The sequence below is a fragment of the Lygodium microphyllum genome, chromosome 6 (assembly GCF_053477565.2).
Source record: "Lygodium microphyllum isolate KBCC chromosome 6, Lygodium_microphyllum_v1.1.10, whole genome shotgun sequence".
In the NCBI taxonomy this organism is placed as follows: Eukaryota; Viridiplantae; Streptophyta; class Polypodiopsida; order Schizaeales; family Lygodiaceae; genus Lygodium; species Lygodium microphyllum.
This window is the reverse complement of record NC_141140.1, coordinates 90,679,070-90,695,066: the sequence shown is the minus strand read 5'-3', so window position 1 is coordinate 90,695,066 and position 15,997 is coordinate 90,679,070. Positions and strand designations below refer to the sequence as shown.

At 45.5% G+C, this 15,997-nt stretch overlaps 1 protein-coding gene across 3 annotated transcripts in view; it reads right to left on the bottom strand.

Moving 5' to 3' along the window:
* Positions 1–320: 320 nt before the first annotated feature.
* The window catches only part of LOC148034795 (S-adenosyl-L-methionine-dependent methyltransferases superfamily protein), an 89,597-nt gene continuing 73,920 nt past the window's right edge, over positions 321–15,997 (bottom strand). The window contains exons 9-10 of one of the 3 annotated variants that reach the window (XM_087679766.1): positions 2,241–2,378; positions 321–1,954 (exon numbers count right to left, since the gene is read on the bottom strand). In XM_087679766.1, the coding sequence (XP_087535892.1) occupies positions 1,826–1,954; positions 2,241–2,378 (267 nt within the window). In that variant the 3' untranslated portion in view covers positions 321–1,825. Of the gene's footprint in view, positions 1,955–2,240; positions 2,379–15,997 lie in introns of those variants that run through there. The other 2 variants (XM_087679765.1, XM_087679767.1) reach the window with 2 other exon arrangements.

The following is a 15,997-nucleotide window of genomic DNA, read 5'->3' as shown; positions in this document are numbered from 1 at the left end:
TTCCTCTCTTTCAAACAAGGTGTTTTATGCTTGGAGGAACCATCATACAATGGCTTAGATGATGCTTATATCGAATAAGTTTTGGGATGTGAAGTCAAGATATCTAAGGGTTGCAAGCTTAACCATTAATCCCACCAAGCGTAGTGAGGTGGCATTACTTGCTAGCCTTTTAAACATGAACAAGTTTTGAATGCTTTACATTATTTAAAGATTATGTCACCGTCATATGTACTCTAATCTTTCCATCTTAAAGCCTAAACAAGCATGTTGTAAAGACACATTGGCAATGATCTCAATATTTATGACTATGACATAAATGTATACTTGCAAGAGTAACCATCACAAGTTGCTATGAGCTTGGAGGCAAAGCACATGCTTGAATCAAAAAGCTGTCAAGCTGTCAAGCTGTCATCATGGTGTCCTATGGCAAGGGATAACTTGGTGCAATTTAGTTTATTAACTATTGAAAGCTGGCATCTGTCATACCTTGTTGATCTACCTTCTTCCTTGTTCTGATTTCTTTCTATACTTGTTGACTTGACTCCTTCGTTTTGATTTTCTTTGGTATTTCTTGTACTTCGATTGTTATTCTTCAACTTTATCTTCAATCTTCTTATTGATTGTAGCCACATTTACTGCAAACTTTCCCTTTAATTCCATCAAGCATATAAGCACTTTGGCAAACACGTGAAACTCTCAAAACCACATCCTTTGCTTCTAAGTTGTAGACTTATTGATAAAAATATTCATTCCATAGACTCTGATGTTAATTTGGCTTGGGTGGTGATACCCAGACCATTGAGAAAGTCCTTGTATACATCTTGCTATTAGACAAGAGCTAAGGTTAAATCCTCATCCCCAAGTGCTATCATTGTAGTTCGAAGTGAAGGCTTTTGACATTGGAATTCTTCAGTAGAAGACCACCTAAACATTTTCTCTTTTCCTTTTCAGGTTCATCATGTCACAATGTCAACGGACAAATTCGGTTTTGATATACACAATGTAGATAGTGGGACTAAGTGCATTTTTAGTAATAAAAATGTATGTTTATGTAGCCACCTGCTAAACCGAAAGGTTTTGTGTGCAGGTAACAAGCTGATGTAGCCGTAACGCTCATTTCATCTTCTGAACCTTTGAATTACAAAGAAAGCACTAGACTTCATGCTCCTAATTAGTCAACAAAAAGGGTAGATGAATGAGAGATCTGGACCACCAACTATCTTTACACTTGTAGCACCACACCAGGTCCTGTGAATAAATGATTGTGTGGATTTGTGAACTATTTGCTTATTGAAAACGATGTGTGTGGCTAGCCCAAGGAGTTTCAAACCTAATGCATGTTACCATATACACCACCTCAAACCTGATTAAGAAAACACCCTGGTACCAACATAAGTGAAAGTCCAGGGCAATGTAACATCATAATCCAACTGTATCCAGTAGTGCAAAAATGATACCACATATATCACATTGGCCAGGGACAGCTCGGTTTTGCCTACTCCAAGTGCAAAATGAAAATCCCCCTTACACATAGGTGGAAATAATGAACCTTGGGGACCTTGACACATGCCTTGGCGATCTTTTAGAAGGCTTTTTGTGGTTATCCCAATCATAACTAGCAAAAGAGAGATGGTGTTGGTGGTTCCAACTATCTGAGTAAAGTTGAATTGGCTTTCTGAGCATGCAGAAAAACAATGTGGATTTCTGACGCTGGTGAAACCCAAATGGAAGCAGTAATGAATGAAACTTTCTGCAAGACTCTATATATAAAGGCAGTGAGCCAGTCAACATCGCTGCAATAAACTCGTGTACTCACCATCACATTTCAAATAACATTCACCACCATATTGGTCAGATACACCCCTTCAGGGTATGCAGGGTCAATGGTGTGATCCGGTGCTGCCCCAGTATGCCTCAGCTGTGTTATATTCTTCTTTGCTGCAGAAGCTGATGCCTACACACAGGACATTTTTAAGTTCAGCCTTATATCCAAACATTACACAAATAACTTCAGTACTGAATAAATATGGATAGGCTTTGCAGGAACCAAATGCTGATCTACTGCAAACAACCAGGCTTCTTAGTTCACCTGGCACCAGCAGTATATACAGCAATGCTAACAGTGAGCAATGCCAATGGAGAAGCTATAACAACCAGACAAGGTATGAAGCATGCATGTGAAATAACACGAGGTAATCATATGTTGCTGTTGTACCTTACATGAAGTGAGTGTTGTGTACCTGAAGAACATCCAAAAAGGAGCCACTTTGTGTCATTGCACCTGAGCAAGAGCATGTCATGAACAAGCCTCCTGGTTTGACACATTGCATGGCCAAACTATTCAAATTCCTGTACATTCCAGCTGCCCGCTGTAAGGCCTGCAATAGCATTATTATATTCAGAATGTACATGTTCAAATTTCTCTTGAAATAAGGCATGTTGTTAAGCTTTATATGATTAAAATTCTACCTGTTGATTAACTGCACACATTTTCTGCTGAACTAAACACAAATGTCAACTTAGTTCATTTGGGTGCATGGAATCGAGCACGTTAGTGTCACATACAACATAGCATGCTTAAAAATAAGTGTTGCTGGTCTCAGTGAGAGAATAATACAAGTAAATTTAAAGCACAAACTCTCCCGCCCTATAATACAAGTATCAAGGAACAATTACAGCCATAGACATAGGAAAGAGTTCCACACTAGTTGAGCCATAGACATGCTTGGGATGAATCAAAGAAGATAGTTGAAGCACGCTTTAAAAATTCAGAAATCAATCTCAAAATTCTCTAATTTCTCAAAATGAATGAGCGGGACTCAATAATGGACAATGTCTACCTGCAAGAATCTTCCAAGTCTTACTCTTCAAGGAGTTACTAGCTCTCTTTTGAAGAGGACAAAGAGATCAAATAAGGTTTAAAGTTTTCCTCAATTCCAAGAGAAAAAACTTTCTGCACCAGAAATACATCTAGCTTCAAAATGCAGTCACTGTGGGCCGAAAGGGAATACTCTCGCCAAATATAGATACAAAGGCAAACAAAAGTCAGAATACCAGTCATGTGGAAGAACTGGTCATTTAGATAGAAGACAAATGCTAGCACAAGAAGACCAATCAAATCCTTTCATGGAGAATGATGAAGATCTTCAGATTATGTATTATGTACCAGTGTTATGTCCATATCTTCTTGATGTTTATGTCCCTTGGGTTCTCATGTTGTAAATCACCTCTTGGCACCAATAATGTAGCCAATGCAGTATGTTTATGTCCCCATTTTATCCAATGTCCATTTCATAGTTGTCAAGTGTGAAAGGTACAATACCATATACAAGAGTAACAAACCAAAACCTCTATGACATGCCACATGTGCAGCATGTCCTGAAGTAGTACATCATACATCATACTAGAAGGAGAAGTGTAGGTCAATGAACAAAGAGGCCTAAGTTGAGCTATCACTCTTGTCGATATCATCAATGTCACTGCATTAGAGTACTCATAATGACAGCCCGCTAATGAATCCTTGGAGGTGGATGATGAGACACTCCGGCTCATCCTAATTGATTATATTACCATCATCGTCAAATGACTGGTCTCTAGGCAATATAGTATAACCACGAAGTACCAGATTGGAGCCACTCATAGTAACAGGGGATTGCCATTTTCTAGCTTCCCGTCCCAGTCCCATCAATGTCACGGAATTAGAGTACTCATAAAGAGAGCCCGACAATGAATCCTTGAAAGTGGATGATGAGACACTCCAGCTCATCCTAATTGATTATATTACCATCATCATCAAATGACTGATCTCTAGGCAATACAGTATAACCATGAAGTAGTAACAAGGGATCACCAGCTCGTAGTAACAGGGGATCACCATTTTCTAGTTTCCCCCCGTCCCAGTCCCATCCCGTCCCCATAACGTCCTAGTCCCCCACCCATGTTCGAGCCCCCACTCATGATAATAGGGGATAGCAATTCCTTCCCTCGTCCACATTCCCATTCCCATCCCCGTCCCCAAAACCCGTCCCATGTTAATATGGAGCTACTAGAGCTGTGTCTCACATCTAGCTGTATGCCACTCTTCATTGATGTCAATGAGCACCGAATGATCAAAACCATGTTGCCTACCTACTTGAATCCTTGCCCACGACCACACTAACTACGAGTGTTACGAATGTCAACTACCGCAAGCTCTCTATAGAGCTCCACAAAAATTCTCTTCATCATTGTCGGCCTCTTGATGAACACTACAAAGAGTGTCAATGGTCAACTTTAAGGTGTTGACATTCACCCACACATAAAGTTCAAAGATTTAGGATTAGCAAAGGGCAAGAGCCTTGGCGCATGCACATTGCAAACATGAAGCTAAAAACTTGAAGAGTGAGCATTAGTCTTGACCCTTAAATAGTTTATCTACTTGGGACTCCAATGAAGAGTGAGCATTAGTCTTGACCCTTAAATAGTTTATCTACTTGGGACTCCAATGAACTGCAAGGAAAGGATTGAAAAATATCAAAACACTCACAACAAAGTAACCCTAGCACTCATTACAACAAAATCACCATGGCAAACCTAACTCGAGGTTCATGGATTGCATACGTTTTAGTACACATTGAACATGATCCGCATCATGTGTGCGCTAGTGTGGTAATAAACTAGACACTCTTAACTCTTCTATGCTAAGTCATTTGCCAATAGGCACTCTGATTTCTCTCACATGTATCCGAAGAGCAATTTCGGTCTAGGACTCACGGCTATGAAATGCATAGACAATATTTCGCCACCAAAAGAGAGGCATCACAAGTGAATCCCTCCTCTAACAAGTGGGAGAAGTAAATGCCACATGCCCTCTCTAATTAGCATAGCACCAAGCTCCTCAAGCATACGTTGAGGTCACCTATCAGCACATCACATTGCATGTAAGCAAGCCGGTCAGATTGGAGCTCTCTATTATCTATAATGGCCAATGACTTGTGTGCCAAATGCACCAATGCTACAAAACCATGGATGGTCTTGCACATCCATCTCCATCTCCTCTCTACTATGTCATTGATTTCTACATTGCCCACAGATTCCGTGATGACTGTGCAAGCCCATACCTCCAAGAGTGCCTCTCTAAAGAAGTGGACAAAAAATCCTGTGGTAGACCCCTCACAATAGTTCATATGCAACACCTTATAAGAGGAAGCCATTGCAATGACAATGGCATGAGCCTTGTAAAACTCCTCATGTAGGCACAAGCATTCTCCATCTTGTGCTTGTCCCACTCATTTCAAGTGGACAAAGTATCTGGTAAAGGGCGGATGGCATCTCATATAGGTGATCCTCAAGGAGCCAGGTGCAGGCAAAGCAGGTCTGTGTGCAATCTGCATGCATTTAATGCAGCATTCCCGTCATTTTGACCCCTTTCACACCGTTTCTCAGCCTGTTTGCAGGAACATTTTTTGGGCAGACATTTGAACAGTTGGCTGGCTGTACACATGGCCAGCATCTGACATCAGCAGTCAGCCTGATTTTGGCAGGAGGTCATCATCTACAGCAGCAGGTTGACCATCCATCGCCATCATTGCCTGTACAGGCTGCCTCTATCTGCCCTCCAGCAGCTTATCATGCCATTACCTCCATCATAATGTCATTGCCTGCAGCTTCGAAGCTTCATCCTTCCTCTGTCTAGCACCTTCACTGACACACCTCCCCAAGCAAGTGGACTGTAAGCAGCCCTGTATCAGCTTCAGATCAGTGTGTTGATTCTCTCACATTCATCTTACCCCTCTCTTTCTCTTCTCTCCATGTTCCTATTCCTACTTCTGTTGCACATTCTCACATCGTATCATCACAAACAGAGAACTTGAGCTGAATCTAGATGAGACATCACTCCAAATGCTCCATTTTTCCTTCCATATGCTGTGTCATCCTACCAGCTGGGTGACCCTAAAATGCAGCCACTAGCACATCATCCACCTTTGATGTCCCACTTTTGGCCTCTTATAGTGCTATATTTAACTACTGTCATTTTTGGCAATTCTTGAATTTGATTTACATTTTCTCCCTCCTAGATGAGTGCAAACCCCTTAGCAATCTCCATTGAATGTAGTATGCTTGGCGCGCATTGTAGACCAGGAATGTAGGGATTTGAGTGCTAAGGTTGTGGGAGGAGCAAAGGGTGTTATTAATAGTGAGGATTGATATAGCCCTGGATGAGGAATGCAATTGATCTTGCTCTTAGATGGAATTTGAATAGGTGATTCATTGGGTCTTGTAGTTGTTAGTATGCTTGATCGGTGATCCTTTCTTAGTGTGTGTAACTTGAAGCGGTATGGAGGATGAATCGCAAGGTATGAAAGATTAAAGGCTTGTTGTAGAAGTACAGTGATGGCTCAGTTTTAATGAATTAAACTTATAGGCCTATGCATGCTCGTCCAATGTGTGTGAAAGCACCAAATTCCTTTTTTGTAATGTCCATCTAGTCTTTCATGACACAAAACACAGCCTTTTCCCTTGTTCTTTGCAGGTTTTATGAAGGACATTCAATGGGAGACGAATATGATTGGCGGAATCATGTGGACCATCAATAACATAGAAACCATGAGGACTGCCAAAGTGACGACCAAGATCGTGAAGACCAATGTCACAACAGCCGAGATCAAGAGGATCAACAGAGAGACTAAGATGATCATAAGGATAATGAGGCAGACGGACAAGATCACCATGTAGATGGTGGTACAGACCAGCCTCCTTCCCACCCAACCTCAGTCAATCAAACCGAGGCTTCTTGCCTTGTTGTTATGGCACCCTTTGTAGAGATACTTGTCTTATCTCATCTACTCAAGGAGAAATTGGATGGCACCAACTATGCCTTGTGGTTTTGCAAGGTGGAGTGCATCTTGGACACCTTCAACTTCCAGGATTTTGCTACCCAAACAATGCCCCACAAACAGCGGATGTCATACCTACTCATTTGCTGCCACAACTCCGTGATTGTGCATGTCAAGCATATCCATTCCACATCCAAAGCCTTGACCATATTATCCTCTCTTTATCAAGTTTGGATATTCACATATCAGATGACCCTCAAGATGAGACTGCAACAACTCTCTATTGCAAATTCCCCACCCAGGACCACATCAACAAGATGGAGATATGGGATGAGCTTTCATCATAGGGAAGAAGGTTTTTTCAAAAGATATGATTGTAACTCTTTTGTCACACTAGCATCCCCAAAGTATGATGTATTATACATCAGTCCCATATCATCACACAGGAGGAGCTTGTCCCCATGATTCTATAGCAAGATGCTTGACATAAGGAGGTAGGATCAAGTGGTCTAGGGACAGCCAGTCATGCTTTTGTGGCTAGCAAATCTTCAAGGAGTGGTCAAAAGCAAAAGGGAAAGAAACTAAACAAAGAGCAATCAGAGAAAGAGAAGGATGGAAAGTCCAAGAGTCATCCCACATGCCCTCACTATGGAAGACAACTCATCCGGAGTACCCTCATTATGTTGGAAGAAGAACCCTCACCTTTCACTGGGGGTGAAGGAAGGAGCGAAGGATGATAAGGCTACACCGACTACGCCATCAAAGGTAGTCTTTGTCCATCCTTACGAGGTTGAGGACACTGCTCTTGCTTCTTCATCGAAGAAGTCTTGCCTACTAGTGGAGCATTTAGTCCTATGACATACATGCACGATTGGATCTAGGATCTCCATGTCACCATAGGTGACAACTGATAAGTGTTTGTTCCACACGTGCACATCATTCCTTTACTCTCTAACAAACCAGTTTCTTGTTCCACGGTTCAAGTCCTTTATGCTCTCAACTTGAGCTTCAGTCTTCTTTCTTGACATGGCCTCACTCATGGCATCACTCAGCCAAGTATAATGACCCCCTCTCAATTGCCAAGGACCTAGTTGTCCATGTCAGAGAAATGGATGGACAAGACCAATCTGTCCTATCTAGTGACCACGTACGATGGCGTCCAATCCAAACTGTCCAACTGATTTAAAGTGCCTGTTTGTGACCATTTGGGGTTACTTTTGGGATAGTTGTAGGTGTTGTTTAGGCTTCCTCTCCCACAAAACACACGCACACACCCCCAATATATCATGCTCTCTCTCTAGAGCACTATGTATGCTGATGTAGAGCCTACATTACAGTTTGTAGCAAATACCCCACACTTTTCAAGGATAACTTTTCTTTTAAATCTATCATGGAGTCACCAGATTAGCACCAATTAGGCAAGTACTTGATCGAGATCTAGAGACTCTCTACATCACTATTACATAATGGCACAACATAAAGGGAGGCAAGCAATCATAGCTTACCAACTTCTTCTAGATAGTGACCACACACACAATACAAGGGGGGGGACAATCCAAAGAGCTCAGGAGATCAGAGCAACACGCTGACCACAGAGACCATGGTTCCAAACACAAAGGCTACACCAGAAAGAGATGAGGGAGGTTGGCCGCCACTACTGCTACCAATCCCATGTGGATGGAATTACTAGATCCATAGATTACCCCACTATCTCTCTAATATACTCACACTATCCTATATTGTATACCTTTGTCATTTCTCATGGCACTATATATCACCATCAAAGATCACATCTTACCATCACAGATGACATCTCAATATGTCACAAGTTTGCAAAATACAACAATACACTCAAACTCATAGATGGGAGTTGTGCTTGTGATATGGTTCATTGAATAAGATTGAAATATCTTGGGGGCAGCTACTTATCTGACCTTACAGGGCTATTAGTAGCACATTCAATAGGCAAGCGCCAATACTCAGCTAACTTAACTATGAAGTCATCCTTTCTAGTGATTTAGAACTCCTAAGGCTTTGTAAGAGTGCACAATGGAAGAAGGAACTCGAACACATAGGGAAGAAGAAAGCAGGCAGATGAAGGAAGAAAGAAATCTGCACTGACTGAAATAAATGCTGAATACAAACAGGACTAATCGGTCCCTGCACACAGCCCGAGGCATCAATGGAGGGCACCAGATCTGGCTGGAAATGATGATGGCAGCAGCAGCACCGGATATGGAGGAGTATGCCTGGAGTCGGAGGAGCAGCCTGCAAAAGAAGATCTGCCACAGCCAGCCTGCCTGCTATAAATAGCAGGAAATGGACAAAACTGGCAAACCTGTCCACATGGCAAATCTGGCCAACTGACTGCATTTAATGCAGTCTGACTGAAACTAATGCAGTCACAGGCTGCTGACGTGGCGGTAAATGGTGGGAAAAAAGGCTAGCCGTTAGAGAGGGTGACACAAACTGGGAAATGCAGAAAATGAACCAAAAATACACACTAAGAACTGCAAGGGCTCCCATGCCTCCGTCAGACTCCGACAGGAGCTCGCAACCAGGAGATCACATACTAACAACACTAAAAGTGACACCCTACTGCCCCCTAACAGGTGCCATCACTAAGGGGATCTCCCGCTGCCAAAAGCTTGGACTCTGGGTCCATGGGGCAAGAAATTATAGGTCAACACTCCGCCATAACAAACTCTGAAGGAAGCTCGAAGATGTACCTATGTTGGGAAATAAAAATGCCATGTGCCATCTGAAAGATTTCCAATCCAAGGAAAAAGTGGAGGATCCCAAGATCTATCATGTCGAACTCCTAGCCCAATATCTGTCAAGTACAATCAACCTCCTGTGTGTCGCTCCCTGTAATAATAAGGTCATCAACATACAACATGGCCAAGATGCAACTATCCTCTGTAACCTTGTAATAAAGGTTGGGGTCATGATCTGAGCGATAGAAGCCACTGTCCAAGAAAAAGTGTCAATCTGCTGATATCAAGCCCTAGAAGCTTGCTTCAAGCCATATAGGGCCTTCTGCAACCTGTAAACATGGTCCTCATTCCCCTGCACAAGAAAACTAGGAGGCTGAGAAACATAAATCTCATCCTCCAAGATGCCATTCAGAAAGGTGGACTTCATGTCCGTCTAACAAATGGGCCACTGGTGATGGGCGGCTAAAGCCAAGCTAGCTTGAATAGTGGACATCCGAGCTATCTATGTGAAAGTTTCAAAATAATCCAAACCTGCCCTCCAAGAAAATCCCTTGGCAACAAGCTGTGCCTTATAAGTTATGCTTGTCCAAGGTCCCATCTGCAAAATACTGGTCTTGAAGACCCACTTTACACCAATTACCTTTCGCTTCTTGGGACGAGAAACCAACTCCCACCTCTAATTCCGTTCGATAGAATCGAGCTCACCCTACATAGCATTGTGCCAAACATCCTATACAATAGCCTCATTAAGTATAGTAGGCTCATGGTCCTGAAGAATCTGAGACATAAGGGCATAGTTCACGCAAAGTGAACTATCCTGCCAAGCCTATAACCTAGCTAACCTGCGTGGACCAAGAGGCATCTCAAGAAACTAAGTAATCTTTGAATCTTGCGTGAGCCACCAACCAACAAGCCTCCAGGACCTGTAAAGCACCTGTCTATGGAAGGGACTCCCCCTCACTGAGGGAAGTTGGATCCTCCTCACCCAATGAAAAGACTCCCCCTCTAACAACTCCCCAAAGGAAACCTGAGGAGATGGGAAAGGGGTAGAAATACTCAGTAACAAAGTAGTAGACGAAGGGGCCGTCAAGAGTGGAAGGGAAGAAGGGGGAGGAGTCGTAGACAAAGAAGGGGAGGGGCTGATGGGTGTTTCTTTTTTTCCCCTTTTTTTTCGCGGGGGGCGGTTCAATTGAAGACGAAGAACTACTTGTAATAGAAGAACCATCAATTAGACCTTTGAAGGCCGTAGCATCATTGAAGATCACATCCCTACTCACCCCTCGATCTTTCAAGTCATTAAGTAATAGAGCCAATAGCCCTTCGTGGTCATACTGTAACCAACGAAGATAAGCTCCTTCGACTTGGAATCAAGATTGCTTCATCTTTTCTTCTTGTCCACATGGACATATGCCTTGCATCCAAAAATGCAAAAGTAGGAAACTAAAGGCCTTTTCCCAAAGAACGCTTGGTAGGGAGCCATATCCTACAATGCTCAAGTAGATGGCTTGTTGCAGATATGGACTGTAGTAGCCACTACCTCACCCCATAAGGAATGGGAAAGATCCTTGAACTCAAGCCATCTCCAGCATGGTCTGATTAGTACACTCCACCACACCATTTTCATATGATATGTTCACATGGGAATATTCCACTTGAATATCCTAATCCTTGCAAAACTCAGAAAATAGGTTAGAACAAAACTTGCCACCATGATCAGCTCAAATATCACAAACTTTGAAGGAGGTTTGCTTCTCTGCAAACACCTTCCACTCATAGAAGTGGGAGTACGCCTCGCTCTTGTACTCCAAGAAATAGGGCCACACATGCAGTAAAAGCCTTCATGGAGCTAAATTCACTAGTCCCCACCTCTCTGAGAAGCTCATCATACTCTGAGACAAGCAGTGAAAGCTCCACCCAAAGAAGCGTATCTCGAGTCCTCCAAGTCAAAAGGTTGGTGTAGAAGACATCACACTTAGGAGATGGTAACTGAGTCAGTAGAATCATGGCCATATCCTCTGAAGATATCATCCTCTCGAGGGACGCAAGCTTGTCCCACATATCCTCAAGTTTGTTGATGTGATCCTTCATAGAAAAGAGTCAACACCGAGGATTCGAAGCTTCTTCTCCAAGGAGATCCTATGGACAAACATCTTCTGATGGTAAAGAAATGCAAGCTTCTTCCACACCTCCACTGCAATCTTCAATCTGACAGAATCTTGTAAACTCATAAAGAGAAAGGATCGGGGGCTCGAGAGTTGAGCCGATCCCAAAGGGCTGCACAATCCATCAATGATACATGTGCAAGGTCTTCCACGACTGGGGAGCAGGGAAAGAAAAACTCCCAAAGGTAGAAGGTGTCAAGAATGCATTCCACCTTACATGACCATAGAGAATAGTTGGAACCATCCAACTTGTCTTCTTTGGGCAAAGAAGGAAGTATGGGCACCTGTACAGCGGGTGTGATGTAAGGCATCTTCAAGCCGATAGACCAAGCCTTATGGGAAACATGAAGGGAGGAAAGAGGAGAGGGGTGCTCCAAACAAGGGACTCTGACCTCCAATAATCTTACCACCTCTCAGAGGAATGATGAGAGATCTCATCCTCCAAGTCAGTAAAGCCGAAAAACTGATGTTGAGACATCTTCTAAAACTGCAAACACCCAGAAAAGTTGCATTTGGCAAAGAGTAGTACCAAGATAGGAGGAAATCAGCTACAATCGAGATGTAGATGTGCCACCAACACACTAGATGTTGTCGCCTATTGAAGAAGACAGTAGAATGTAGAAGCAAATCTATGTTTTCAGCCAAAAAGCTAACAACTGGAGGAGAAAACCTATTGCCTACAATCAGATGACTATTGCCTAGGTTGGAAAGCAGTCGTTTGCGATAGAAAACTCTCACCTGGTATGCACAACCTGTCGCTAATAGTTGGGGAAGGTGCCGGAGAAGCAAACGCAAGGATAGCAACCTGCGTTTTGAGGGCTGGGTGGTCTCCTTGTCGAATAGACTATACTGTGTCCGCTCTCACGCAATGATACCATGTGAGAGTGTGCAATGGAAGAAGGAACTCGAACAAAAAGGGAAGAAGACAATAGGAAAATAAAAGAAGAAAGAAATCTGCATTGACTGAAATAAATGCTAAATAGTAAATACAAACAGAAGGACCGATCAGTCCCTGAACGCAAGCCGAGGCGTCAATGGGGGCACCAAATCTGGCTGGAAATGATGACGGCAGCAGCAGCATCAAAGACAGAGGAGTGTGCCCAATTTTGAGGAGCAGCCTGCAAAAGAAGATGATCTACCCAAGCGTGCCTGCCTGCTAGAAATGGACCAAACTGGCCGCCCTATCCACATGGCAAAACTGGGCGAGTGACTGAATTTAATGCAATCCAACTGCATTTAATGCAGTAGCAGGTTGCTGACATGTCAGTAAATGGCACGAAAAATGCCAGCTGTCAAACAAGGTGGCACAAGCTGGGAAATGCAGAAAATGAACCAGAGATACACACTAAGTTGTGTAATTCAAATTATTAAAACAAGTATTATTGCTAAATGTGTTTTTTGCCATAGCAATAAAGTGATAAGAATTAGGTGATGGCTAAGTGGATGGCAAAACATAAGAAGATGGTTGGCTAGATCCTACAAGCGGGGTCATGCCCCCGCCCGCTTGTTCGTTGTGCCCCGGCCCGCCCCGTCTCGTCGCTTCGTCGTGCCCCGCCGGTATAGCGCCTTCGCCAGCCACTCCCTCCCTCGCCATCAACAGCCACCAGCGCCCATCCTTCTCGCCTTCGCCAGGGCCCTTCGCCAGTTCCCTGCGCGCCGCTTGCGTCCGCCCTGCCCCCCCCCTGCGCCCGCCCTGCCCCCTCCGCCTGCGCCTACTTGCTCCCCCCCCTCCTCCCAATCCCCAGCCCACCGCGTGCTATCTTGCCGGGAGGCTTGGCCCGCTATCAAGATGCAACACCACCGCCATCGAAAACGGAAACCCCCCCCCCCCCCCCTTTCACCATCGACACCCCCCCTTCCCCCTCCAGTTGCTCCCTCCCCCTGCAGCAACTCCCCATCCAATAGCATAGCAGCACGATAGGTAGGTTCTCCCAGAAGGGATGCACAATGGAAACCTATGGTCAGACGCCACCGCACTCACCGAGTACCCCCTAGTCAAACACCTTGCGCGTAGTCCTCTCTGAGGAGGGCGATGTCTCACTTCCTCTGGTCACGTGTGAGCGGACTACGCGGCCTCCGACTTCCAGTGAGAGAGGAGACTAAGTTGTTAGACTCAGAGTACGCAGACGACACATGCCTCTACATAGAGGACGATGAGGTGATGCTGAAGAGAATGAGGTTGGCTCTTGATGTGTTTTGCATTGCGAAAGTCGGTTGGTTTCCTCACAGACCCGGACTCCAGCACGGAGTGGGACGTCCACTTGGGATTTAGATGGGTGAGCACAAGGCAGACCGTCCGACACCTAGGGTTCCAGGTGGGACTTGACATCACTCATGCCCAGCAGTTTCTTCCTGTCCTAGATTCTATTCGGAGGAAACTGACCTACTGGAGCACGGTTCACCTCTCACTAGCCGGTCGAGCCCTAGTGATTAACCAGGTCCTCTTAGCGATGGCCTAGTACATCACCTCGTGTCAGTGCTTCTCCTCATCGTACGTAGGGCAGCTTCGCTACCTAGTGAGGAATTTCCTTTGGTCTGGGTCTGATGGCTCTAGGGACTCCAGGGCCAAGGTGGCGTGGGCGACCATCATACAACATCGATCAGAGAGAGGGCTTGGGATCATAGACCCAGAATATCAGAGTATGGCCCTCTTGGGCAAGCTAGTTGTCCGCGGTCTCACACCAGGCGAGCAGACCTGGAAGGTCTTACTGCAGGAGGGCCTTCAGGACTGTAAACCGAGGCTTGGCGGTGAGTGGAGGCTGTCCCTGAGATGGATCTTCACTTCAGCCTAGATCACCCCCCCTAGATCACCTTTCTTGTGGAGCCTACTCCGCATGTGACAGGGCCTCCGTAAGGCCCTAATCCAGAGCCCCCCAAATTGCCAGGAGGAAATAGACCGTCAATCGGTGATCTGGAACCTCCAGGTCAAAGATAGGGAAGGGGCACAGATAGGTGAGCGCCCCCACATCCAGTGGGCTGGGTGGGAGGCCGGAGGCCGGCCCAGCTCGTTCCATCAGGACATGGTGGGAGGTGTACAGGATGGCGGACAAGGAGGTGCTGCAACGAGTATCAAGGTGCACGAGAGGAGTGGAGTTGAGGAGAAGAGAGATAGACGCAGCAATACCTCCGAAGTGGCTTGCTCCCCCAATACGAGAGCCGGTAGAGGCCGGGGAGGTATGGGCAGCTAGGTTCTCTCCAGCAGGCATCCCTCTTCAGGTGGCAGGTAGAGTGGGTGGCGCCCCCCAAGGGACCTTTGCCGTTCAGGAGGGGGGATGTCTGGCCCTTGACATAGGGCAACAAGATGAGGGGATTGCCACCCTTTCATGGAGGAGGATTCGGGTGGTGGGTCTTCAGAGGAAGACTTGGCGACTGGACCCCTATGCTTTTTGGAAGGAGCTCAAGAAGTAGCGCATTTGGATCTGGGAGGGTAGACCACTTGATGAGCTGAAGTGGGATCCAGGAGTGTGGCTATGGCCAGCCTCTGCGGTTGCCAAAAAGCCACCTAGGTTCCTAGAGTATACTGCCAGGATTAGCAAACATGTACTGATCCAGGAGGATATAGACTGGGTGCCATGACGCAGCAGGCACTGGGCGGAGCACAGCATCACGGAACCCTTCCGACGGACCTTCTAGCGCCGCCTATGGGATAGCTGGAGGCCGAGGAGGGTGTCGTATTTTTTATGGCTGGTGGCACATGGAGGCTTGGCGGTGGAAAGCTGGCTTGCCTAGATGCAAAAGGAGGGAGGTTGTAAGTGCTGCACACAGCAGCCTCTGGAAACCCCAAAGCACTGCCTTTGGTCTTGTGAGGAGGCGCAGCTCATGTAGAGAGGAGCATGCCGTATCCTTTGACGTATAGCGCCCGGCCTTGGGTGTATTTCATGGGGAGCTTTCTGTTAGCAGGCAGTCAGCCAGGGCCATCACCTTTTGTATGAGGCCGAGATGCAGGACACGATATTCATAATCGAGGCAGGGTCATGCGCAGTGATCGGTCTGGAGGCTTTACCCATCCGCCAGGTACTGGAGCCCACAGCAGACCGCTCGGAGATATGGGAGATCATAGGGAGTCTTACTGGATGGCATATTTGAAAGACGCGATGCCAAGTGGCTTTCGGCGGAGAGAGACTTTCAGCACTTGCGACCTTAGTAGAGCTATGGACCTCCATCATCCATTCCCTCCGCGGCCGATGGGATCAGGTGCAAGGCGAGTCCAGAGCTCGTCAGGAGCTCCGTGGTCACTTCATGCGTACCTGGGGCGGCCAAGGCCTGTTCTTTGTGATGCAGGTAGGCAGTCCCATTTGGCGAT